This window comes from Euleptes europaea, chromosome 2, assembly GCF_029931775.1.
Source record: "Euleptes europaea isolate rEulEur1 chromosome 2, rEulEur1.hap1, whole genome shotgun sequence".
In the NCBI taxonomy this organism is placed as follows: Eukaryota; Metazoa; Chordata; class Lepidosauria; order Squamata; family Sphaerodactylidae; genus Euleptes; species Euleptes europaea.
Window position 1 is genome coordinate 80,239,977 of NC_079313.1, and position 27,568 is coordinate 80,267,544.

General features: G+C 46.1%; 1 protein-coding gene across 2 annotated transcripts; it reads right to left on the reverse strand.

Annotated features, from left to right (window-relative positions):
• TIE1 (tyrosine kinase with immunoglobulin like and EGF like domains 1) lies at positions 1–27,115 on the reverse strand. Of its 2 annotated transcripts, XM_056844174.1 has the most exons (22): positions 26,881–27,115; positions 24,175–24,285; positions 23,660–23,815; positions 17,789–17,920; positions 16,424–16,564; positions 12,514–12,642; positions 11,545–11,690; positions 10,761–10,905; positions 10,153–10,311; positions 9,181–9,318; positions 7,665–7,955; positions 6,900–7,190; positions 6,362–6,555; positions 5,988–6,198; positions 5,136–5,246; positions 4,574–4,764; positions 3,454–3,567; positions 3,205–3,275; positions 2,740–2,780; positions 1,140–1,236; positions 916–1,015; positions 1–77 (listed from the first exon to the last, which is right to left on the reverse strand). In XM_056844174.1, the coding sequence occupies exons 1-22, from the start codon at positions 27,038–27,040 to the stop codon at positions 6–8; spliced, it is 3,201 nt and encodes a 1,066-aa protein (XP_056700152.1). In that variant the 5' UTR covers positions 27,041–27,115; the 3' UTR covers positions 1–5. The 2 variants fall into 2 exon arrangements, with proteins under 2 accessions (XP_056700152.1, XP_056700153.1); XM_056844175.1 differs by lacking the exon at positions 23,660–23,815.
• Between the last annotated feature and the right edge of the window lie 453 nt (positions 27,116–27,568).

The window sequence follows — 27,568 nt, forward strand, 5'->3', positions numbered from 1 at the left end:
GCCCCTCAGGCCTCCTCAGCTGTTGCATCAATCCCTGCATAGGTGAAATTCTCAAACAAGGCCATGTTCACGTAGGCCTGCCAAAGGAAAGACAAAATCACATCAGAGGCCACCTCAGTGGGCTGTTTCCCTTCCCTCCTCATCACCACCATGTGAGTCTTTGGGAGTACACTTTCCTTTTGGCCCTTCCTAGAAAAGGCAATGGTGATAATTGGCCCTAAAGGGGCTGTGCAGCGTGTTGGCACAAGGACCGAGATTTTTTAACTCTTACACAGAGTTAAAAAAAAAAAAAAAACAACTCTTACACTGGGATCATGCTGAGAGCAAGCCCCATTTCAATGGGCCTCTTCCCCCACCATTCTGTATTATATTCTGGATTCCATCCGAGGGGGTGGCCAAGTCGGTAGAACTGGAGCCATCTTGAGACTGGCCTGTTTTTAGCTAAAATGTTATTGTTTTTAATTTTTTATGGCTGATATACATTTTAAATGATGTGACCTGCCCTGAGCTTGGCCTTGACCTGGGAGGGCAGGCAAGAAATCTGATAAATAAATAAATAAGTAAGTAAGTAAGTAAGTAAGTAAGTAAGTAAGTAAGTAAGTAAGTCTCAGAAGCAGGGCACTGGAGACTCCAGTTGTCTGGCACTGGACCCAGCTTCTTGTAATCTCTAAAGACCACCCGCATCCTGCCTCAGTGTGGGACGCTGAGGCCTCACAACTGGAAACGCGGCAAGTGTCAGCTGAGGACATGATAACAATGGTTGGAGTACCCCAGTGGAGATGTTGGGCTGTGTAGTCTTGCCTGGTCCGGCTGTGAACCATCCTCCTCCCCCATACTTCTACAGCACACACACTAGCCACATGGTAGGTTTTTTGTGTGTCCACAGCAGGGCAGGAATGCACTGGATGGCGATACCTTCCTGGCTTCCAGCATGCAGATGAGCTGCACCGAGATCTGGGAGAAGGGTGGGCGTTCGTAGGGCCGGTCCCGCCAGCACTGGCGCATTAGCTCATACCTGCAAGAGGACAAGAGGGATTAGAACAAAACAAAGACGTGGAGGAAGTGGAACTGTTAGGGATTGGAGATATGAACTCATGTATGTGTGTGTGTATTATGGGGAGAAAAGGGTTTTCACATACACTTCATCATCACAGTTGAGGGGCTTTTCCAAGCGGTATCCTTGGGGCAGCTTCTCATAGAGCTCTGCACATGTCATGCCACAGTATGGTGTCCCTCCTAGGGAGATAGAAATCACATTAGACAGGAAACTATACTTACCAATGTAGTAGCATGTGGCATGCCTACATTGTGCTTTTGGTGCTCCCCTGTCCTCAATGCTTGTAAGGGTAGACATCCCATTTGGGGAATGTCTGCTAACTTTAGGCTTTTGCTTCCCGAAGAATGATGATTCATGCTTTGGCTGGCAGCACTGGAGCGTGGGCACAAATTCATCTCTGTTTCCTGAACAGAAGTCGTTGTAAGGCACTCGGATCCTTTATGCATGGGTACTTTGACTCACGTTCACCCCCAGACTGACTCGGCTAGTCCTTGGAGTTATACATGAGTTGACCTCGCGCCCACCCCGCACTTTTCTTGGGTTTTCCCAATGCTGTTTTGCCATGAATTTAAAGTCTGCTCCGAGATCAGCTCAGTTCAAATTGTAGCCATTTGTGTGCATAAGGCAATTTCTGGGCTTCCCTATCCTCCTCCAGCCAGCCGAGTTGTGGAGGAAGTGAATGTTTGCATACTCAGGAACCAAGGTAATAGCTGCATGGACTCCACTGAAATACATTACAGCACAAAAATAGTTGCAAAGAAAATGCGGAAAGGATTTTCCATTACAGTCACTTGGCCCAGATAGACTACTCTGGCACTGGATTGACAGCCCCCAGAGTGGAATAATGGTCCCAGGGAACAGAATCTGTGCTCTGGGGTTGGAATGACAACCCCAAAGAGCAATGACAGACCCAGGAAACAGAATCTGTGCTCTGGGACTGGAATGACAGTCTCCAAAGTGGAATGACACTCTCTGGGAGTAGCAGAAGTTTTCTGGGACTGGAATGACAGCCCCAGAGTGAAATGACAGCGCACTCTGGGGCCTGTCAATCCAGTGCCAGTGCCAGTCTATCTGGGTCAAATGACCTTAATGGAAAATCCATTCCATATTTTCTTTGCAACCTCCTGATTGAACACTAACTTCCTCTTTCTGTCCTCACCCCAACCCTAATGTAGGTGACCTGTTTACCTTTAGCACAATTTTAAAGCCCCTTACATGCTTATCTGATCAAATATTTATTTTATGCTTTAAAAAAACAGCGCCAGCCTTTTTGAACTTCAGAAACTGCCCCAAGGAAGAAGGTGGGTGGCTTCCTAATTATCACAAACACTGCTCCATCAGCACTATGCACAGCCCCTTTGGGTCCAAACAGGAAAAACAAGTTTTCCCCAAGCTTAGTCTAGGGAAGTAGATGGTCTTTCTGCCCAAAAAGTGGTGAGTATACTTCTACAGTGAGCCGTCTGCTAAAATTACATACACGCTCTCAGATGCTGCACACCGAGGACAGAGATGTAGGATCAGAAGAAATGCAAAAGAAGTATTTATTTATTTTTCGATCTCACCCTTCCCCTGCTGAAACGGGACTCAGAGCAACATGGTACCCAAATGTGATTTAAAGTAATGAAGTGCAGCGTGAGCAACAGAGCCCAAAGTGTTCTCACTGGACAAGAGCTTCAACTTACCCAGACTGACAATTTCCCACAAGAGGACCCCAAATGACCATCTGCAAGAGAAAGTTGGGATGTAGGTTGAGTTCCTCTAGCACATTCAACCCTGCAGTAGAATATGCAATTTTTTTGAGATTATTTTAGTTCTGTTACGTTACTGTAACGTAGGATAAAAAGCAAATATTCATTGTAAGTTATTTCATATATTTTTTGTAATGGGCAAATCCATTTAAATTCAGTGTATTGATTGAACATGTAAAAGGTAGAGGATGGATCAGCGAGAAATTCTTTCTTTAGTGCGTAGCCTTGGTCATTGCATTTCCTCTACTTCAGCTAGCCAATAGAGGACTAAGGGATCACACAGACACCCCACCTAGCAGCTGACCAAGGGAAGAATTGCAACCTGCATCCCTTCACCCACCTGCTGCCCACTGGACAGGAGAACACTGCCCTTCCCAACCCCATGCATAAATCACTCACACGTCACTCTTGGTTGTGTATACACTATAATTCAAGGACTCAATGGCCATCCAGCGAACTGGTAAGCGGCCCTGCAAAAAGAGAAATTGTTGGAAAAGCAGACAGCCTACTGTGTGGATGCTGCAGAAAAAACGAAATTAAACCATGTCCCCATTTCCCAGAACAGATGAGAAAATGGAGGAAAGAGAAAGGGTTCTTGCAGAGGGATATTCTAGTTATCCTAACTCTACTACTATGACCCAGACTCACCATTGTCTTCTTTACATAGACCTCCTCCCCCCGGGACAAGCCAAAGTCAGCAATCTTGGAGGTCAGATTCTCTCCCACAAGGATGTTCCTGGCAGCCAGGTCTCTGTGAATGAACTAGAAGAAAAACAGCAGGGAGAAACACCTGTCTACTCTGTGGTATCAGTAAGTGACGCAAAAGAGTCCATTCTGCAGTGTCTTGGTACCCCCTGAGCTACAAAGTTCTCATGGACTCCTTTGGCAAACCAGAACCATTCAAGACACCAAACCCCACTTCATATCCTGCCCTCCCCTTCCCTAATGGGGCAACATTTTCCACTCCTGACTCCGATTCTCACATTCATCCACCATACCATTCATTCTAACCAACCCTTCAGTCCAAATGCACAGCCCTTCTCACATGCAGGCCCAAAGAAATCAGTTCATTATTGATGGAGTTGCCGTTTTGTGTTCATGAGAAGCATCCCAGGCAGGAATTGTATACAGTGGCCATTTTTGCATGGTAATTAGTTGCTTGTTCCAGGCTGAATTGCCCCGCATATTTTTTTGAATTTTGCACACTGAACCGTCATTCCAGAAGTGACTAGGAAGCCAACGCATACCTGCTTCGCATTACTAAAGAGCCCATTTAACGTGACCTTTGGTGTTTGCCGGGAAGAATCCCCTCAAGGAACCATGCAAAGCAACAGAGGCACGTTAGCTATGCACATGCTAATAGCTATGCAAACAGGAACAAAGGAGCAGGCGAGTGGGGGTGGATTTATCCTTTTGTTTCGGGACCGTGAATAGGCATTTTTAAAGTCGCATTTTAAAAAAGAGCTTTGAACGAGCATCAAAATTGACCATGCAAAAATGACCATTGTTTTGCTCACTCCCAATGCCCCATATACTCATACAGACTTTCCTTGCAGATTACACAAGAGAAGCCGGTGCATCAGGATGGCCTGGGCCCTTAAAGCCACCTTGGAGCAAGCAGAGCAGAGAACACCCTGCAATGCGCTCTTGGCTGCTAACGGCTCTCCAGGTTAGTGGCCTACCAGCAACTTTCCCGGTCAGTTACATTCCAGTCTGAGCCTGTGGTGTATGAGCCCAGACAACCACAGCAAGATGGAGACAGACATACCTGTTTCTCACTCAAATACTGCATGCCTTTGGCCACGTCAGATGCAAACTGCAAGAGCTGCTGCGATGTGAGGGTTGATGCTGTCCCATGCTCCCTGGCAAAAGCAGGATCTGTCTCTAGAACTCGGCTCTTGCGCAGAAAATCCAGCAAGTTCCCATAGGGTGCATATTCTATAGCGATATACAGGTAACCTGGGAGATTGAAAGAGATTGTCAGACCCCAACACGTTAGGGCGCTGCCTAATTTTGAAGCACCTTGGTGGAGAATGGGGAAACAGAATAATTAAAACTATCATATAGGAAATTGTCATAATGTACCAGATGCTCCTATGCATGAACAGGCATGCTAAGTAAAAAATAGGTTTTGCCAAGCAGGGTGTGGGTGGGTGGAGGATTACAGAAAACCTGGACCCCATTTGTCAGTTTTGCCAGTGATGCTGGCACTGTGACTCACCTGAAACAGCAGTAGGATGTTTGGGGCTCCAGGAAGGAAAAAGCAGGGAAAGAGAAGTAAGCCAGGGAGAAACAGAGTCTTTGCTGAGCTGGTTGGCAAGGGGGCTTACCTTTATTCTCACAGGCCCCCAGCAAGTTTATAATATTGGGATGGTTGCCCAGCTTGCAAAGGACTTCTAGTTCTCCAGCAAAGTCCCGGTGGTCATTCTCGGAGGCAAATTCTGAAACAGAGATAAGGATGCCAGACCAGCCCGAGGAGCCCAGCAGGGAGCCTACTTTGAGCACAGCAGTGGGCAGTGTGCTCTCTGTAGCTGGCCAAGGGCTAAACCTCCATTACCAACAGGAGGGGAGCCCTTTGATGACGAATTCACACTTTATGTGATAGCAAACCCATCATGGCCAGTGCATGTCTATGCGAAAGGGCGATGGGATCAATTTCCGCTTTCTAGCATGGTCACATGGCATCTGCACATGTCAGTTCTACCTCTCCACAGTGAGTGGCCTGGCTATGAAGTCTGTATGTAAGAACCAGCATGGGAAAAATGCATGGGGCTTTGTACTTTTCCCTCTTCTGAAATGGTTCTACTGTACAAGAGCAGACAAGGTTTTACCCCACAGATTCCTGGGATTTGTAATTTCACTGTTGAGAATTCTCAGATAAACATCTCTAGCTATCTTCACAGTACAGAGGAATGACTTTTAAATCAGTTCTGCCTTGCGAGCAGAGGCTTATAAGCCATTTCCTCCAACCCCAAATACATATCTAGAATATTCTAAAAATCTGTCTGTCCAACGTCTGCTTCAAGACTGTGAGCAATGGATAGCCACCCCCCACCCCGCACCCCATAAGGGATTACACTGTTGACCTAACGTTACCATTAGGCAGTTTCTCCTAATGTTCAGCTGAAACCTAGTCTCCTGTAACCGAAGTCCATTAAATTTACTCTTGTGCAGCATCTCACCCTTCAGCATCTTGATGGCTGCATTCATTCGGAGGCCGTCTTTCTTGATCATGGCCCGGATGACCTGCCCAAAGTTCCCTTCCCCTATCATGTCCTCAAACTTGATGTCTTCCCATTCCAGAATAGGGTAGCTGAGTGGCTCAGGCTGCGGTTTTGGCCGGCGCGTCAGGGTCAGCGTGCCTGAGTTGAACTGCAGAATGGTCTCTTCCCCCTGTGAGGAGGTTTGCGGAGAGGATATTGGCAGCACTTTGCACCCAGCAGGGAAGCAAGCTAGTAAAACAAGGATGCCCAAGAATGGGGGGGGGGGATTCTTAGGGAAGAAGCTTTTGGAGTTAAGGTCAGAGGAGAGATGGGTCAGGGACAATATCACTCACGGATCCTGACTGGTAAGTGAAAGTGCGACGCCGGTGGAAGAAGTTTTTCTTGATGAGGAAAAGAGCGAGGAGGGCAAAGAGTATTGTCAGGCAGGTGACGGAGACAGAACCCACAATGGCTAATAGTAACTGCTGGTCCAGATTGGATGGGGACAAGTTCTTGCTCTCCAGAGTAGGCACTTGGCTTAGGGCTCCTGCAGGAAAGGTGGAAACAAGATGTTTTAGACGTGTGCCTGACGCTGTGGTGAAGGCAGTACTGCCAAGTGCCAAGCACAGCAGGGACATAAGCCACTGCCTTCCACAGGCTCTTTGGCTACTCTCCAGCCCAGGCGGGGTCGGGGCTTCAGATCTGGACTATTCCAATTTGTTGTTTGCCAGGAGCCAGTTGTACCTACAGGCTGACTACTGGGTGTGCCTGGGATGTGCTGTAGGGATAATGGAGGCTTATTCACTCCAGTGTCCTCCCCACGGTGTTGCCTTTCCCCCTTGAATCCTACCCACTAGGGCAGCCAACCAAACTTGCCCCGGGTCCACTCACCATCGTCTAGAATCGCAGCTCTCACAGGCTTGCTCCACTCGCCTGGCACATGAGAATTGGCTCGTACCCGGAATTGGTAGGATGTGCTGGCGTTGAGCCTCGTGATGATCTTTGTAGTCTCCCAGTTGTTGTCTGTGTCCACCCACTGAGGCTCACTGTTACCCCCCAGCTTTTGCACCTCCACAGTGTACTTGATGATGCCACCATTGGGGTACTCGGGGGGCTTCCAGGTGAGCTGGATGGTGCTGTCAGCGAGGGGCTCCATTGAGAGAGAACGCGGGGATGAGGGGCCTGGGGGGCAAGCGGTACAGCCGTTGGTACTGCAGTTGCCATCCACTCCCCAACCGCTGGGAATGTATGCCATGCCAACTTATGGCACTTGGGGCCCTTTAAGACATGGAATAGCCTGCTTGGGAGAGGAGTGATAATTGCAAGGTCACTGAGGTGCCAGGAAAGAATGAAGAGCTGTAGGACAGGGCGCTCTAGGCTGCTGCTCAGCTTCTCAGGACAGCACCCAGAAATCATGGGCTAATGCATCCATAGGAACTTAAGGGCACTCCAACAAAGGAAAGAGAAATTGTTGCCTACATGGTGACAGGAATGCATCATGTCATGCAGCAAGAAGTAAACTAGGCTTTTCACATCAATGGGGCTGGGGGAGTGGCTGGCAATCACAGTGCTGTGGATTGTGTTCACCCATCCTAGGGTCGAGGAGCCTTCCCACTTCCACCAGAGCACACCCAGATGGCGCATCTCATTACCCACCTTTGCTATTGATCTTGACTTTGTACAGGTCAGAAGGAGGTCCTAGTCTGGTACAGTGATAGGCTAGCACCTCCAGGCTGTAGTCCTTGTTGAACTTCAAGTTTGGAATCCTGGCAGACTGTACGATGATGGACGAGATGTTTTCCTGATGTACGAGCACCTTAGCTGAGTCATAGAGCCGGACCAGAAACCCGGTGGCCACATTGTCACTATTGAGTAAATTCCAGTTCACATAAAGTGTATTTCTTCCTTCAACAAAGGAACTTTCAATCACAGGTTTGGCTGTTGGCTCTGTATGAAACAGATAAACAGGGTCAACCTGACTGACATTCTGACCAATTTCACTTCGGCCTGGGCCAGTTTTAATGCAACCTACAACTACAGCCTACTTATCATTTAGTGTCAGCACTGCTCTAGATGCTGTGCAGAACTTAAAAGTGACAATCCTTGCGAAGGCAGAATGCTATCACTTGCAACTTCAAATATTGCAAAAAATGCATTCTTTTTCAGCACCCTCTTACTCTCTTGGGGTGCAGACAGATGAACCAGGGTATTTCTTCTGTTGTGCAGCGAGCTCTGCTTCTCCTTATCTTCATTCCTCTGTTGGCACATACATCCAGTTCCAACTCTGCTATGGATTTTTGGCCCTCTCCTGATGTTCTGAGGAAACATAGCTTAAAAAAAAACTGTTTTCCTCAGGCACACAGCCTGTTTATCCGTTTTGGTTTGTTTGACACTTTTTTGGAAAAGCCGTTGTGGTTTCTTGAGCCTTGAAGCGTTGCTCTGGATGACTAGGGGAAGAGTGCTTTTGAGATTCCCACAAGGGCCAGCCAATTAACTTCCCCTTCCTTTTGTGCCTCTCCCCCAGATTCTTAATGGTCTTATTTGTTGACTGTGAGCTTGCTGGCAGGGTTTAATTATTATACAGTGTCTAATGACTAAGGAATAATAAATAAATAAATAAATGGATAAATAGATTCATAAATACATAAATAAAGGAAGGCCTGGTATTGACAAATGAGTCTCCTCCCAGAATACACTATGCCCTGGATATATCATCTCCAACTGACAGGAGGGCAAGGCCTAAACCCTGACAGGCTCATACAAGGCCTTGACAAACAGGGTCATTTCTTCCTCTGCATCCTGTAGGCTGCTGCTCCTAAGAACAAATAGAAGGGAAGACATCCCGAAGACTACCTGATTCCATACTCACAGAAGCAACTCTCTAGTGTCAGCATTCTTTATTCCTTCCACACAAACATACACACTCCAAATTCTGCAGTACCTGAGTTGGCTCTTTTAGGATTACCAACTCTGGTTTGGGAAATTCCTGGGAGTTTGGGGATGGAGTCTTGGGACAGTGGGGTTTGGGGAGGGAAGGGACATCAGTGGGGAATAATCCCACAGAATCCACCCTCCTTCTGGAGAACTGATCTTTGTAATCTGCAGGTCAGTTTAAATCCTGGGAGAACGCCAGGTGGTTGGCAACCCTACTCTCTGAACATCAAGTACTCACCTTGGCATTCTGTTACCATGACAGCTTGAGGTCCCATGGCACCTTCTCCTCTATCTCCAGGGCGTGTTAGCTGAACCTTAACAAGATAGGCGGTGACAGGTCGGAGGTTCATCAGGGTGATATTCTGGATATTGTCAACTGTTGATCAGATTACAGCCTATTAGTGGAGAGTCTCATGATAGAGGCTTGTCCACATGTTTCTACTACTGAGAGCCACAGAGCAGGAGCCTTTGCTTAGGTTTAATGAGTGAGGGATCCAGAGCTCTGTGCTCTTTGTGCCATACCTAATGTTTCTTTCACTTCTCTTGCTTACAATAGGAAAAGCTCTGTACCAATACCCCTCTGGTCCCATGGCTGCCTTTCAAGCCAATTAGCAAGCATAATTGAAAACTTTTTTTCAGCTTGTCTTTTGATGTTGGTGAATATATTTCAAAAATAGGCGGTTCAAAACATGTTTATACTAGGTTTCTGAAATGATTGATGGCCATGCAGGAAAGTTGCTTTATAACCATACACCTTCCTGCTCTGTATTATGCACTCTTGTACCAGGGAGAAGGTAGCAAAGTTTCTTTTAGCTGCCATGAATATCCGAGGAATTAAGCACAACTTGCCTGAAGGCAACCCTGAATGAAACTTTATTTTATTAGTTGCATTATTTATTGGATACCCATTTTTATATGATTGCCATTGTAACCAATATGCCAATAAAGGTATTGAATTAAATTGAATATTATTTTTTGTTTCAGACATGCCAGCTGGACCTTACCATGCAGTGGCACATCCCAGAAGAAGCTGTGCATCTTCAGGACCAGCTGAGCTGACAATATTTTGCCTCATTCAGTAGCTTCTCCTGGGACCCTTTTTGTATAGCTGAGAACTAGAGCTATAGCAGGCACAGAGCAGAGAGAGAGCCTCGCAGTGAATGCACAGGGGTGGAATGACTGCTCCAGCCAGGTGCATTAAACCCCTTACCTACAATAGATGACCAGTGAGATGTGTCATCATTTGGCCTGTAAAGAACCTTGACAGAGGTGATAGGTCCATCACCCGAGAAATGTTCCACAGGGGATATCACAAGCTGCCGACTGTGCTTAGCTAGAAGCCTGGGAGGGCTGAGTGGGACAGGAGGTACTAGAGAAAGAACAGAACAATTGTTGGAGGACCATCAAAAAGCAAAGTTGACAAAGTGCATGCAGGGATTCCCTTTGTCTTTCTGAGAAAGGGGTTTTGAACCATTAAAACAGATCCACGCCATCCATTTGTCGTGCCAATTATTTGTCACGCCAGTCATTTCCCTGGCTCATACTATGTGTTATCTCCAATTAATTTCCACGTTTCTTAACTTGAAAATCAATACTATATCAAAGAGGTACTACTCGTATACCTAGCACTCATGTTATCTTAAGGGAGTCACTGGAGAATTTAGGCCAATGTCTCCTTTGTTAATCTTACAAATTCTCTGTGTGGTAACATTTCATTTCTGAGCAGCCAAAGATGCTCTCCGTTATGATGTTGTACTTTCCAGAAGCAGAGGACAGCAGAGCTGTATCCCTGAAACTTCACCTGACTTGCCTTCTTACCTTTTACAGTGACCTTGAACTTGCCACTATCCTGCCCACCTGTGGTAGAGACACGACATTCCCAGAAGTTAGTGTCAGAGAGGACAAGTGGCGGCACTCGAAATTCACAGGTAGTCATATCCTTTTCCATTATAGCTTTGATGGGCTGGACAGGACAGAATAACACAGTCATTTATTTACAGAAAAGATATCACAGTAATTTTTTGTCCCAATCCCCTACTTTCATGTAATTTTGGGAAACACAGCTCCTTGGGAGTACGAAGGCTGGCTTCACCCTTAACAGCGCCAATATGCAGAAATATTAAAAGTAGCCAGCAGGACTCGGGTATCCTGGGAATTAGCTGTCTTCGTGAAACAACAGGATGAAATCTGCTGAATTTATTTGAATAATAAGCAAAGAGAATGTCTGGAGCTATATTTTTGTAGTCCAATTGCATTACTCGAGAGTTCTGCCTTGCTATTTGAGTACATAGTTTTACACTGCTTTATGCCTTAAGTCTCCAGGAGAAAGCTGGATAAAACAAAATAAATAAATAAATAAAATCCCACTTAGGGCACAGGCCAGCAGAAACTGCTTGGCTGTGTTTCAAGTCTGAGTCAGGACAGTTAAGGCCCCAGAAATGTAAAATCTGTTTTGACTGCTCTGGTGTAATAGCACTTACTTTGGCACAGTTGCTAAGGACTGCCCTCTTCCACTTTCAGCTCTGCCCTTTTTAAAAATAATGGAGCCTTTAATGTGGGCCTAACATTGTAGGGACTGACCTAAGTCATCATGGTGCCTTACCGTGAGCACTGTCCCATCAGCCTTCCGCAGTTCAATGCTGTCACGCACAGGGAGTGGGTTGCCTGTTGCCATACAGCTAACTACAGGCTGAGAGCCTTGGTTAAACTCAAGGTGGGAGACCAAGTTGATGATCTGGGGAATCCGGTCTTGGCACAGGACATCATAATAAAAATTAAAGTTATTAGTAAAGTTAGTAATGAAGAATTTTAAAATGAGTTCAATGTGTTTAATGCTCTTTATATTCTGTTTTCACCTATAAAAAAGTAAAGGTAGTCCCCTGTGCAAGCACCGGGTCATTAGTGACCCACGGGGTTACGCCACATCATGATGTTTACTAGGTAGACCATGTTTACAGGGTGGTTTGCCATTGCCTTCCCCAGTTGTCCACACTTTACCCCCAGCAAGCTGGGTACTCATTTTACCGACCTCGGAAAGATGGAAGGCCAAGTCAACCTTGAGCCGGCTACCTGAAACAGACTTCTGTCAGGATCGAATTCAGGTCTCAAGCAGAGCTTTTGACTGTAGTATTGCAGCTTACCATGCTGAACCACTGGGCTCACTAGTTTTCATCTCTACCTGCCTAGTAAACAGTGCCTTTGCCATTGGCACATAAGAACATAAGAAAGGCCCTGCTGGATCAGACCAAGGCCCTTCAAGTCCAGCAGTCTGTTCACACAGTGGCCAACCAGGTGCCTCTAGGAAGCCACAAACAAGACGACTGCAGCAGCACCATCCTGCCTGTGTTCCACCACACCCAATATAATAGGCATGCTCCTCTGATTCTAGAGAGAATAGGTATGCAGCACGACTAGTATCCATTCTAACTAATAGCCATGAATACCCCTTTCCTCCATGAATATGTCCTCTCCCCTCTTAAAGCCTGTTTCTCTGTTTGGCAGGATTTTGGTATTGTGGCCAACTGCTGCTACTCCTGTTGCTTCTGAAATACATATTCCAAAGTGCATTTACCTGACTTCTCACAACGCTGTCCATGCCAACCAGATGGGCAAATACATCCACTGAACCGGTTACAGGTGCCTCCATTTTGGCAGTGACAGTCCAGGGCACAGTCAGGGCCAAATGTCCTATGGTTACAAGCTGTGGGAAGAACACAAGAAGTCATGCTCAGGTTATGACCATGTCTCCAGACAGAGAAAGAGTCCATGGGTCTAGAATATCAGACAGATGTCACATATGCCACTTAAAGTGCATTTGAACCTATGACGCCCCAGTGTAGTTCTGAAAGTACTTTTATCAGCACATGCGTGAAAGCAGATTTACTATCACCTTTCAACATTTATAAAAATAAGAAGAGCCCTGCTGGTTCAGAGCCAAGGTCCTTCTATAATCCAGCATCCTATTCTTCCCAGCTGACAGTCAGAAACCCTGAAAGGCCACAGTCAAGGAGGGGAGAAAAGCCAAAACCTCCCCCATATTCTTGCTTCCTAGGAACTGATTACATCCTTCTTTGGGACACCTCTTGATTCTAGACCAGGTGGAGCATGATGACCAGGACAACAGCTTTGGACTCTGGACTTTGAAACTCTGTTGGGCTCCGTTTATTCAGGTAACATCTGGATCTAGAGAAACAATGCCTGCAAATGTTCTTAGGTTAAATATTTAGTTTTGATGATTTTATCCTTGCTGTTCACTCAGCTTGTAAGCACCCTACCTTGCAGGGCTGACATCTTGATCTTAGACCCAGGAAGGCTGGAGATGCTCTGTCCCTTGGTCTCAGACTGGCAGGTTGGTTAAGGGGACCGGTGGTAGCACATTACACCCTGAGGATTCGCACCTCCGCACTTTGTGGTTTTGTCCATGACCAACCTGTCACCCCTTAAGGAACCTTTGAACTTTTGACAGCAACTGGCATTCAGAGGTTTACTGCCTTTCCATGTCATTGTGTCATCCATGAGCAGATGTAGTCTTTCTGAAGTGTATTTTGAATCCTCCGTCTGCTATTTTTTGGTACAACCCTGAAAGCGGCTTTTTCACATTTTAATTTTTCCCTCCAAGAGTGTGGGAGAAAGCCCGGTCAGTTATACTGATGCAGATTTCCTTCACCATTCCTTCTCAGCTCTCTAGTGAAACTGACAAGTTTGGGGGAAATTCTTGCCAGTTTCACTGATGTTGGGAAAACTTTCCCTCCTGTACAGCCATTAGGCTGATGTATTTATATTAAAGACTGCAAACAACAGAAATGCCCTGCCTTCCAAACAGAGGCATTGGCCCAGGGCTTTTCCACACGCTCAACTTACTCCTGATTTTCTTGGGACCCGTTCCACAAGCATTGGAATCGGTTTGTTCCACACGTCTTCCCTCCATGTGCATTTTCACAGTTGTGGAGTCAGTTTATTTTCTTCTGCTCATGCCTTCAATAATGAGGATTTTCAAGGGAGGGTGCTGTCATTATCGGTGGTGTCACAGCACCCCCCCACCTAATTTTTTAAAAAGGCAATAAAATATTGCTATATCACTGGAGTGTTGTAATAGTAGGCTTAACTGCTTCTCTGAATTCTCAGCTTTCATTTAAAAAAAAGTACGCCTCTATCTCCTTCCCTTGCGGAGATATAAGGGAAAAGGCTTATCTTCATGAAGGAAGCAGCCAGAGATATGCTTCATTTCAAAGTCGAAAGCCTTTATTAGCATTAGAATGTAGCATACAAAAACAATTACAATAAGACCATAATATACAGAATACATCAAACCTCCATTCATTTACAGTAAAATCGATTTAAATCTTTTTTGATATGCTTCATGTAGATATGTCTCAAGGGAACAGACTAGAGACTTACTTTTTTTTAATGAAAGCTGGGGATTCAGAAAACCTGCTAAGCCTATTGCTACAATGCTCTAGTGATATATCGATATTTTAGTGGCTTTTTTTCAAAAAAGAAAAAGAAATCGCTTGTCTGCAGGATTGGGGGGGGGAGAAGAGGGTGTGCGCTGTTTGATCGCAGTAGTAGGATCATTGAAAAGTGGGCTGGAGATGGGTGGGAGTGAGCAGGCCAAAGAAAACCAACAGAAACATTACACATGAGGAAAAAGCTGACTCAAAATTGGCTTCCTGAAAAACATTGGAGTAAAAGTGGTCTCAAAAGAACCAGAAAAAAACACCCCAAAGTGAAAATTAAAGGCATAAAAATTCACATGGAAATCAGGGGACAAACTGAAGCAGTATGGGGCTAGAACCAACGAGAAAATCCCATGTGGAAAAGCCCCTGATTAATGCATCTGATGAAATGAGCTCTGACTCATTAAAGCTTATGTTGGATTAAACTTTGTTAATCTTTAAGATGCCACGGGGCTCCTCTTTTATTGAAGACAATGAAGGAAATGATAGAAAGGCAGGCTAAAAGGATACCTGTCTAATCTGCATCTAATTGCAATATAGGAATCCAGGGTAAACAAGTGGTGGAATGTATTCCCCTAAACAGGCTGCAGCAGGTATGCTGACATTTAAGACAGGAAATTCACAATTTGTGAGTAGTGAATATGTGTTTAAAGTGGAGTGGATTCCTAAATGACGAATAGTGCTTTAAAATATATGTCTGATTTTGGCATTACAGGTTAAGTATGGGTTGAAGGAGAAAGAGAAGATGTAAACATCCTTATTTGTGTTTCACCCAGGGATGTGCTGAGTAAACTTTGGGATCCACAGAGGGCAGTTGGTACCCAAACTTGCAGCTTTTGGATAATGTAGTTTCCTATAAGCATCCCCCTGCCCAGTTAAAACATATACTCATGCACAAACACACATGAAGAAAGGGGGAAACCAGAACTAGAAAAAGAAAGCATTGAACGGAAGGGATTCCTGTAAGTTTCTCTTTGCTGCAGAGCTTCCTGCTCTCAAGGACCTTCATGTTGGATCCAAATGGGAGGGAAATTATTCCAGAGAAACAAAGGGAGGAAGCTACTCTCTCATGGCTGTCAGCCAAGCAGAGTCCCAGCAGAAAAATCAACCAAAGCTGCATGAAAGTACTAAGCAAGTGTGTGTGTCTGAGGTGGAGGAGGGGTTCTGGAGTTTCTTTCTACATACATATTGTCAGGAAGCCAGGTGACAAGTAACAACACAGCGGGTTGTAACTATGGAACAGCAAGTTCACATGAAAACTCTGATGTGAGGAGAGAAATTTGTTTAGCTAAATATTATCCTAAGAGTCAAGTTTCCTGACCAGCCCTCCTTTATCTAGGCTTCACCACATCTCACTGAACCCTGGAAGACCTTACGGTCCAATTCTCACATTATTTTTTTGATGCAGAAGAAGCAAAAGTTCATTTTACATTGTCAAGTGTCCCATAAGGAACGTTTTGTTCTGAATGCTCTGGCAATTGGCATTTATCATATCAAGGCAAATTCCAGTCTTCAGACATTCCCCTTGGTAACAGTAAACTTTAGCTTTCTCCAATCCAAGGGCACTTAAACAAATGTGGAACTGATGTGATAAACTTCTTTTATACTGTGAAAGTCAGATCCCAGCTGCTATCACATTATTTTTATGGGCTGTACCCTGTTGGCCCATTGTATCCATTTGAACTGCCTGAGGCTTCAGCTGATGAAGAAATTGTATGATTGGCATCTGAGTAGTGAGGCTCACAGCCTTTGTAAAGCAAGGCATGTTTACTAGTATGAGAGCTGATGATCTGGTTGCATCTCCCATATCCAATCAAGTTTGTTTTGATGCTACCAAATATTCACAGAGAAAGAAACAATGATGTGCATTGGTCCTGTGGATCAGAAGACAAAGTCCCCCATGCTGTTCCCATTCTGAGCAAGCTAGCTTCTTCTCCACCCCTTGTCTCATTTAGACCCCTAATGCACTGATGTGTCATAGCCCTAGCAGGCTCAACAGAAGATGGAAGCTATGGTTAGACATACCTGAACTACACTGGGGACCACTCCATCCAGCAGCACAGGAACACCCATATGGGTCAGGCAGGCAGAAGGCCAGCCCCCTGCAGCCCTGCTCACCTGGACACTGTTCCTGGCAGTTCCGCCCAAACCTGCCTTCCCTACAAGCTGAAAGGAAAGAAGGTGCCTGTCAGTGATCTGCATCCACTACAGACATTATTGGCTCATACACTCTTATTGCCTGCTGCTTTAACCTTACATAGTTGATGTCAGCACCAGTCCCCAAATGCATTATTTCCCTTTGTTTTGATGTCACTATAATCTTTGACCATTTATGTTTGGTTACTTAGCCTTGTGATACCCCTGGGACTGCTTTGGGGCTTCCTTTGGATTATTCATGATTTTTCCGACCCTCAGAAGTCTCTTCGCTGCTGCCCCGCACTTGTCCTGGATTTTCAGGAACCTGTTTCATCATGATTTTAAATTTTGCCTCGATCCCAAAGTGAAGCTAGTTGAGGCAATTTCTGTGAATAGTCACACCGGCAGCATTGTCTTTTCAATGATCAGCAGATAAAACAGAAGGGAAGCTAGTATTTTTCCAGCCCTTAAAGTCACATCTGCAAGAAACTTTGGAAAGGGTTCTGAACTGTACTTGATGCACTTCTGAATTCCGTGGCACACATGTACAGAAGCTCTTGTATTGTGCTGGCCTCTTTCCATTCCTGGCAGCCCACATAACAAAAAGGGTTCAGCCAAGTGTCAGCATTGGCCATACAATTTGCATGTCTGGATTTCTAGTTTCAAAGCAAAGCAAAATCAACCCTCTTTGCATTCATTTTACATGCTTGCAGTGCAGTCAGTGGCGGACTGGCCATTGTGTTAGCTTGCCTGATGACAAGGGGCCCCTGTGGGCCCCCGATGAAGTGGGCACCCTTAAACATTAGACAATATGTTAAAAATAAAAATTAATAAAAATTAAATGACAGCCTTATAGTCGTGGGTGGGCCCCCTTTGTCTCCTGGTAACCAATATTTTTAGACCCAGTCTGCCACTGAGTGCAGTGCTAAATGGGTAGCATAGATAATGGCTGGGAAGGCATGCTCTAAAGGTGAGCTGTTCCTGGGACATATAGGAAGGGGGAATATGAGGTTCATGCTTCTCACAAGGTGCGGGACCAGCATGGGAGCATGGAGATCAGAAGAGCAGGAGGGGTGATGCGGACTTCATATGATGTTGATGGATAAACAGAGCCTGGGACCCAGCATGCAGTTTGATTCCATTATGGAAGAAGCAAGCGGCAGCTGCAGCTACTCTTTGTGAAAACAAGGACATTTACAGCCATGGAGCAAAAATATCATTTCTCAATAAATTCAACAGCATGGTGCTTCTAACCTTTTTCGCAGCGGGTACCCATGAAACCTGGTGGGCAGATGCATTCTCCCACGATGTGGTGGCATATGCCTCCATTCAGGCAGTCAGAACAGTCCTTGTCACAAAGGACACCCCATTTCTTCGCTGCACAACCTGGGAAAGAGAGAGGTGGAAGTCCCCAATCAGCAACAGGAAGCAATGTTAACAGTGGAATCGTCAGGTTGGAGCCCACGATTTCTGCCTGCTTCCACATTGGGATGGGAAAAACTGCCCTGCTGGGGAAGCCGCAGCATAGGCGCAGCGTCCACATGCTGGTCCTCACTGCTGTCCCTGCCCCCAAACCTGCCCCATCCCTCCATCATATTGGTGCAGAAATACTGACAGCCAACAATTGTACTGTGTCCCCCACCCCCAGCCTGGCAACTCCCTTCCCGACTTCACAGCAGAGCTGCAGTGCTGAAAACACCACGTCTCATCTGGAGGGGAGGGGAACAGACCTTTAAAGGGGTAAGGGGAGGGACATATAGCTTAGCTCCATCACTCGAAGCTGCCTTATACTGAATCAGTCATTTTGATCATTCAAGATCAGTACTGTCCACTCATTCATAAGAACATAAGAAAGGGCCTGCTGGATCAGACCAAGGCCCATCAAGTCCAGCAGTCTGTTCACACAGTGGCCAACCAGGTGCCTCTAGGAAACCCACAAGGAAGACGACTGCAGCAGCACTGTCCTGACTGTGTTTCAAAGCAGCTAATATATTAGGCTTGCTCTTCTGATCCTGGAGAGACTGGCCGCAACTCTCCACGGTCTTAGGTAGAGGTCTTTCAAATCACCTGCTACCTGATCCCTTTACCTGGAGATACTGGGGATTCAACCTGGGACCTTCTGTATAACAAGCAGGTGCTCTGATACTGAGCCATACCCCTCCCTTGAACTTAGCTCCACCCCTCCCTGAATTGGCTGTGGGAAGAGCATCCACACAAACACTCTGCTCACAGCCACCTAGCAGTTCCCCTTTGAGATGGAGCAAAGGAGGTGTCTTCTTTTTTGTAGTTGTTGCTATGGCTCTAAGGAGAAAAGTATGGGAGCCCCATGAGTCATTCTGTGCATGAGCGTGATGTCATGTGGAAGCTTGCCCCAAAAGCGGGGGCATCCAGCTGACCACATGGGGCAAAATCTCAGTGTGGAAGCAGCATCTGTGACTGAGTGATGATTTGCATCCACTGAACAAGGTCTACAGGAAGAGTTTTCATATCTAACAAGCATCGATTTCTAGTAGAAGTTTTTTTTAATGTATTCCTGTAAAGGAAATCAGAGAAGAGTCCTGTGGGAAGATGATATTCAGCCTTTTCTTCCCAGGCCACACTCAGATTTTAAATCAGTGATGCTCACGCTGCAGCTTTCAGAGAGCTTCACCCACAAATACCATCAGCCAAAAGAGTCACAAGCAATGCATGCCCTGGGCACCCTCTCAAACAAACACAAATCATATTATGTAATTATTATATAATCCTTTTAATTATCAAAATACCTCTGGCCATGTAGGCTTTTCTCTCCCCACCACTGCTGAACCTTAGCCAGGCCTTGTGTATCTGAAGGGAAGGGATTGCAAGTCAGGCTTATGAAGCACAGCAGTGTGTGTAAGCGTCCAAGTTCTCCACAACTCTTTGTTAAGCTAGAGGTTTTAAAATAATGCTTCCCTATGTGAAAAGTTCCCTTCAAGTTGAACAATAGCGCTGCAGGAGATGAGGTGGTTAGAACCTCTCCCAGTGCTAAGTTTTCTACTTGCAAGGAGGGTAGCATTCAGCAGTAGTATGCCCCCTCATTCAGCTGCACATGTTGGTCTGGCATCATACAGAGGACCCCTACATCACTACAACAAGACTTCCACAGGGTAGGTTGCCCTGCATTTCCCCTCACTCATAGAATCAGAGGCCATTTATGTGTGGCTGTCTCCTCGCAGTCACCCCGCCAACTATTTTTGGGGCTGTGCCTTGATTATGCATGCATTTCCCGACCCTCAGAGGTCACCTCGCCCTCCCTGAGCATTTCCGCATGTTTTGCCCGGGTTTTTTGGATGCTGGCTAAACACGAATCCAGAAAATGTGGGGGAAATGCACAGAAATGTGAGGGGAGAGCAAGGCGATCTCTGACAGTCAGAAAATGCAAGCATAATCAAAGCAAAGCCCCGAAGTAGTTGGTGGGGTTACCATGAGGAAACAGCCGTGCATAAATGGCCTTAGAGTTGGAAGGGGCCTGTGATGAACAAAAAGTTAATATTTGATAGAAGCTCAGAGAAAGGGAGTGGGTGGAGATAAGGAACTCTCTCTGTTCTGAAGAAAGGAATTGTATTCTGATTTTGGTAACTTGCAGGTTCAGTAGCTGTTTGACTGTGGGAACCTGAGGGTTCAGATTTGCCTCAGCAGTTGTGAAACAACTCTTGTGGAGTGACAGGCAGAGATTGGGAGGAAAGGGACATTTCTCAGGTTACTGGAAGGGAACAGGCTCTGGGAAGGAGATATTCCAAATACAGGGTGTTTAAGACAGGTGTGTCGAACTCATTTATTAGGAGGGCCGGATGTCACATAAATGTCACTTGGTTGGGCCGGGCCATGTGTGTGTAAATAAATAAATAAATAAATAAATACATGCCATAAAATGTAATGCCAGATACTGGCGATACAAACTTTATAAAAGACACAGGCAAAATCAATTAATGTTATTGGGTTTTTACTTAAAAAACAAACAAGCATACAACAATAATATTCTTGCAGTGTTTTCTTTTACTTAACAGTCTTATTGTTATTGTATTAAGTAAGCTTGAATTTTAAGTAAAAAATAATATCATTAATTGACTTTGCATGTGTCTTTTGTAAACTTTGTATCTAGTCCCTGGCATTAAGTTTTTTAAAATTTTAAATTAGGGGGTGGCTGGCTGCCTTGGCTGGCAAGTCTGCAGCAGGCTCGACAGCCCAGATCTGGACTGGGAGGAAGGCTGCCTTGGCTTGGGAGCCCGCAACAAACTGGCCCAGATCTGGACTAGAGGAGGACTGGCAGCCTTAACTGGTGAGCCAGCAGCCCTCTCCCAGCCCGGAAAGACAGGGAGAAAGAGAGAGAGAAGAGAAAGAGAAATAAAAAGGGAGAAAGAGAGAGACAGAAAGAGTGAAACAGGAAGGGAGAGAGAGAGAAGGAAGAAGAAGGAGAGAAGGGAAGAAGGAAAGAAGGAAAGAAGGAAAGAAAGAAGGAAAGAAGGAAAGAAAGAAGGAAAGAAAGAAAGAAAGAAAGAAAGAAAGAAAGAAGGAAAGAAAGAAGGAAAGAAAGAAGAAAGAAAGAAAGAAAGAAAGAAAGAAAGAAAGAAAGAAAGAAAGAAAGAAAGAAAGAAAGAAAGAAAGAAAGAAAGAAAGAAAGAAAGAGGAGGGAGAGCCAGATGGAGAGAAAGAAAGGGAGAAAGATGACAGGGAAAGGCATCTGACTGGGCTTGCGGAGTGGCCCAGGAAGCCCAGAAATGTGTGTGGGGGGAAGGATCCTCCCGGGCTGCTGTGGCTCGGGAAAGCCAAGAGAGAGGGAGGGAACCAGGAGGAGAGCAAGTGGGGAGGAAGGATCCTGCTGGGTGGCCAGGGAGAGAGAACGAGGAGGAGAGCAAGAGGGGGAAGGATCCTGCTGGGCTGCCCAGGAAAGCCCAGAGAGAGAGACACGGAATGATGGGGGGGGGGGAAGGATCATGCTGGGCTGAGAGAGAGAGAGAGAGAGAGAGAGAGAGAGAGAGAGAGAGAGAGAGAGGCCATTTATGCACGGGAGGTTTTGCCTTGGATTTGCAGCTCAATAGATGCACATTTTCCTCATCCGAATTCTCAAAACTCAAAAATAAGCCCCTAGGCAGAGTTTTGAGAGGTTGGACGGGGGAAATGTGCATCTAGAGCGTGGCAAATCCAAGGCAAAACCTCCCGTGCATAAATGGCCAGAGAGAGGGGGAACAAGGAGGAGAGCGGGGGGGGGGGAGGATCCTGCTGGGCTCCCCGCTGCTATGGCCCAGGAAAGCCCGGGGGGGTGGGAACAAGGAGGAAAGTGAGGGAGGGAGGATCCTGCTGGGCTCCCGGGGCTGCTATGGCCTGGGAAAGCCCAGAGAGCGAGAGCGAGGGAGAGGAAGGAAGGAAGACAACGGGGAAGGGATGGGACAGGGCGGCTGGCTGCGCTTGTGTGGCCGGAGCAGCCCCAGGAACTCTAGAAAGGGTGGGGGGAGTGGGGGCTGGTTTCCCTGGCTCCGCGAGCCGGTGAAAAGCCCTCCGGGGGCCGCATCCGGCCCACGGGCCGCATGTTTGACACCCCTGGTTTAGGGATTACTGCTTTTCCTAATCACCATTTCCCCTCCAAATCCATCCCTTGTACAGTGTTTAATAAATCTTTGTTATTTGGTTGTTAACTTGAAAAAGCCTCTGGTGTCTCATTTCTACTGAGGTAAAATAAGTACAGGGGACTAAGGAGAAAAAATTAAAAATTCCAAATAAACATTTTGGCAAATAAGCAGTCTCTCTCTCTCTCTCTTCCTCAGCACAGGATGGGAAAGGGGGGTCATGATAGGGCCATACAGGGGCCATACAGGCCATCTGGTCCAACCCCAAACAAGACGACTGCAGCAGCACCATCCTGCCTGTGTTCCACAGCACCTAATATAATAGGCCTGCTCCTCTGATCCTGGAGAGAATAGGTATGTGTGGAGTGCCGCCTCGGGGTTTGCCCTTTCTTGCTCTCTGGGGATCCTCGGGGTCTGACCATTCTGAGGGAGAGTCTGAGTCACTCTCTCCCCCAGATGCAGCCAGGGTCTCTACTCTGCTTCCTCTCTCTCGGCTGCCAAAGCTTCGAGACGTCTGACCACCCTCCTCCTCGGCCTCAGCTCTTATGGCCTTTTATAGGCCTGGCTCTAGGTCCCCTCCCCCTGGAGCCCCTCCCCCCAAGCCCATATTAGGGCTGACCACACACCCTTCCCCCTTCCCGGCTGTTCCCCGCCCCTTGTGTGCCGCGCGCATGCGCCTCGGCCTGGGCAGACCCTCCTGACTCTCAGCTGGTCCCTCCTGTGGTACTTGGGCTCTGTTGGTGGGGCTTCCGGGGAGTGATGCTGAGGCCTGTGGAGGGTCCGAACTGACCCAGCTGGGGTCGGTCTCGGGACAGTATGCATCATGACTAGTATCCATTTTAACTAGTAGCCATGAATACCCCTTTCCTCCATGAACATGTCCACCCCCCTCTTAAAGACTTCCAAGCTGGCAGCCATCACCACATTTTGGGGCAGGGAGTTTTACAATTTAACTATGTGTGAAAAAATACTTCCTTCTACATGTTTTGAATCTCTCGCCCTCCAGCTTCAGCAACAGCATCTAAGGTGGGGCAAAACTATACGTATATAAATCTGAGCTGTGACTTTGGCAGGCAGGGTTTAAATCACAGAAGGAGTAGGGAAGGGTCTCAGCCAGAGACTCTTCGCTGTCTTCAAAGCACCCCCCTGGAGCTACTAGTTAGCTTTTGGCTCTTTGGTGTCTCATCTGATTTGGCGCTAAGAACTCCAAAACAGTAGAAGGTTAGTCTGTTGCAATCAGAGTCTTGTGGCACATCGCCCTATTCACACAACATGGAGGCTGCATTTATCAGAAATACTGTGGGTGGCACACTCTCCCATTATGCAAGGCTGGAGCGCCAAAATTCAAAATCGTTAACAACTGAGCAGGACAATAGATTGTCATGTTACAGCAGGAAAAACTGCTGCAGCTGAAATTACCTCTCCTGTGCAACTAATAAAGGTACAAGAACCCTTTTGCCTGTAGTGTTCAATATAGGAATTTCACACACAACATATCAGGGCTTGGAGCGGTTGTGTAGTCTGCACCGCACCATCTCACCTCGCACAATTAGCCTGTAGGAAGCGCTTGACAAGGGGCTGTCCCCCATGAACGAGGCACTGTAAACCCCACCATCCGCCATTCTCACAGATGGCAGGAACAGAGTGAATCGGTTCCCCTTCACCTCACCCTTGTCTGTGGTCTGATAGAAGGAGCCTGCAAAGAGAAAAAAGTGAGAAAAGCAGAATTAGGAAACCTAATTCTGAACTGGGTTAGAGAGCATAAGAAACTTCAAGATTTACGTCATGTACACAGCGATGCCCATACAATCAATGTTTTTGCCACTGGGAGATCGGTTGGACCAGTGGAAGACCTGAGAAAGTACAAAGCACCACTGTGGAGCTGCAAGGTAGGGCTAGCTATACATGGCGGACATAAATAGAAGACTAATCATTCCAGAAGACCACTGCTTTCCTGGATCATCACAGGGAGACGTGTTACAGGTGGAACCCCGGAGGGCCAGATTTCTAGACCAGATCTCACCAGTGCCATGCAGCAGGGAGGGGAGCACTTACCATTCCTTTTCCATAAAATATCTGTGTTCTTTTCATGCTTTATCTTGGCAACAAGCTCAGCTGACTGGAAGAGGCTGACTGTCTGTGTTGCCTTTTCTGGGACCAGGTTGGCTGCAGAATCACACAAAAATAGGTCAAAACTAGGCTCAGGAGCGGCTCGGAAGCCAGTATAATTGCTGTAGTATTGGTAGGTTTGCCAGGTCCCTCTTCGCCATCGGTGGGAGGTTTTTGGGGCAGAGCCTCAGGAGGGTGGGGTTTGGAGAGGGGAGGGACTCCAATGCCCTAGAGTCCAATTGCCAAAGTGGCCATTTTCTCCAGATGAACTGATCTCTATCAGCCGGAGATCAGTTGTAATAGCAGGAGATCTCTAGCTACTATCTGGAGGTTGGCAACTCTAAGTATTGGGGTCACATGCTCCTGGTAGCTGGCCCTGACCAGCACTCCAGTTGCAGCATTCTGAACTAGATGCAGCTTCTGAACATTCTTCAAGGGTAACCCCAACTGGAGTAGAAGAATAAGAAGAGTTGGTTTTTATATGCCGACTTTCTCTACCACTTAAGGCAGAATCAAACCGGCTTACAATCACCTTCCCTTCCCCACAACAGACACCCTATGAGGTAGGTGGGGCTGAGAGAGATTTAAGACAGCTGTGACAAGACCAAGGTCACCCAGCAGGCTTCCTGTGAAGGAGTGGGGAAACCTACCCGGTTCACCAGATTAGCCTCCGGCCGCTCATGTGGAGGAGTGGGGAATCAAACCTGATTCTCCAGATCAGAGTCCACCGCTCCAAACCACTGCTCTTAACCACTACACCACACTGTACATAGCTACAGTCCAGTCTGGATGTAACTAAGGCATGCTTCACTATGGCTAGATCTGACTGACCCAGGAATGCACACAGCTGATACTCCAGCTGAAGCTGGGCAAAAGCTGAAGCTTTTGAGTTAGACATGTTAAAACCCTTTGAATTCAATGGATCCAAACATATCTATATAACAGGCTGTGGCCTTTTAAAAAACTGATCAGATGCTATCTATGCTACATTGTTGAGACCGACATCAGAAGGCAAGATTTGTTTCTGAACAAGATTTTTGCAGCTTGGCTGAAAACAGCCTTGATGCAGTTTCTTGTTCTTTCATACATTGGTTAAGGCTTCGCCCTATAAAAGTTTGGTGGAAAATAACTGTGCTGTTACTTGGAATTTCGCAAGCCGTGACCTTTTTCAACTGAGATAAGATTCCAGGTGTTATGAGGAGGCAGTTTTTATCCTGACTCCCTCTTAGGTCTCCAAGGTTGAGAACAGTGAAGCCGCATTCCATTTAATTAAAAGAAAATTATGAGCCTTGTCACATGTGAGAAATGAGAGAACTTAGCCTGCAGATAAGCCCCACCACTTTATCACACTTTGACTCTCTGAGTCACCTGGCTAGTAACAAGATTACATAGTTAATTGAGATCATCAGCCATGGATATGATTGGTCTGTGAGCTCAGGCCAACTCAGATCCTACGGCCATAAAAGATTAGCATCTTCAATTTGGTGCTATATTGATGACTACTTGATCCAACTTTGGACATCTTGATTTCATGTTTACTTTATGGGTCAGACGCCCTTTCTGTCCATGCTGACTCTGGAAAGAGTGGACTTTGTTGCCGGAGGATTTCAGCGGGAAGGGTAACATTTGGTAAACTGAACGGATGTTATTACTGTGTTGTTAATCCTTTTGATCTAGGTTTCTTTTTTAATTCCTCACTGCTCACCATTCTCTTTTTAGAAATATTCTTGCACAATTTTAATAAATCACTTTAATTATGTCTCGTGATGTTTTGTCTTCAGGTGGCTTCAATCTAGTTCTAGCACCTGGGCCATTTTGGCTACACCTACCAGGTTTTGTTTTGTGATACTCACTATGCAAGTAGTCTATCTTGCAGGGGTGACTTTCTTGATTTTAATCCTAGGGAGGCCGAAGGCTTGCTCCTTGGCTTCCGGCTATTTGGGTAGTGAAAAAGGGCTGGTGACAGCTACCAAGGCTGAGGTGTGAGGACTCATATCCCAGGGTTTTGTAATACTGTTTTTTGCTGACTCACCCCAAGATAATTAGTTGGACTAAGGGGTTCTCAACAGGCCTTATAATTTCTACACTATGGTAATTATATTTTGTGTCTTTGCTTAGCAGCTGCATTGTGTTTATTTTTTTCTTCTCTGAACCTGTTAGTCTACTTTTTGGTATGCAGGTTGTTCTAAGACTATTTTTTTATATTACTAATTGTCTATACTTGAGGGATACTTTGAGGGATGTTGGATAGCATAAAAGCTTAAGGTTCAAGGGAAGTAGACATGCTTCCAGCCAGAGTAATTCCTTTGCATAGCTCCGGATCCTGCCTGCCTCCCTGGACATTACCCAGTAGATGAGCCCAGGATTAAGTGAAGAGAAGAGATTAAATATTATTAATACTTGGTTTCCCTTGTTTCTTTTTGTTGTGCATGAACAGGAATCCCCAGAGACGGCCTGGGAGAAACAAAGAGAGAACACTACTTCCTTTATTTGATTACAACAGAACCAATACTAATGAACAAATGTTGTACGTATAATTTGAAGTTAATGTTTTACATCTTCTTACTTAGAAAGCAGAGATTTCTGCATTTAGGTACCATAAATCTGTATACTTTCTGGTGCATCATGTGTGAATCTCACTTTTGTGCTTACCGTTCATGTTGTTATGCACATACACTACCCTGGTTTGCTCTGTCTGGGTCTGTCCCAAGCAGTATGTGATGCCCACCAGGTCCGCCCGGGAGAAGCCACGCATCTGCACCTCATTGCTGCTGTTCTTGTAGATCTGGAACTTGGACTTTGGTGGGGTCATGACAATTCTGTTGTCTCTCTCAAGAAGGAGGCTCACGTTCCGCTCGCCTGTCACACAGGAAAGGTAGAAGCTGGTGTGTGAAGGGCTCAGGACGTTGGCAGTTAGGGTTATATCCAGAATCGCTCCTGCATCAGAAGAAAAATAGAAGGAGCTTTTTTATGGACAGGGAAAGTGAATGGCGTCGGCATATTGCACATCCAGTAGTCTCTGGGCTTCAAAATCTAGTCCAATCTTTACTAGAAAATAGAAAGATAATTTGCTTCACCTAGAAGTATGGCAGATTCCTAAGAATGGCTTCTAAGTATCCAGGCACAATCATCCTTGGACCTAGAAGTGAGAAAGATGTCCTGCTCAGGAAAATACCTGGCTTGGGCCTAATTCCTATAGATGCTGAGGGCAAAAAAGGGAGTCCATTTGAGTGGGATTCATCAAAACAACTCATCATTTCAAAGTTCTTCATGGGACACTTAAATCTCATCAATTACTATTCCCTATTCTTTGAAGAATTGACCTAGGCATCACAGGATA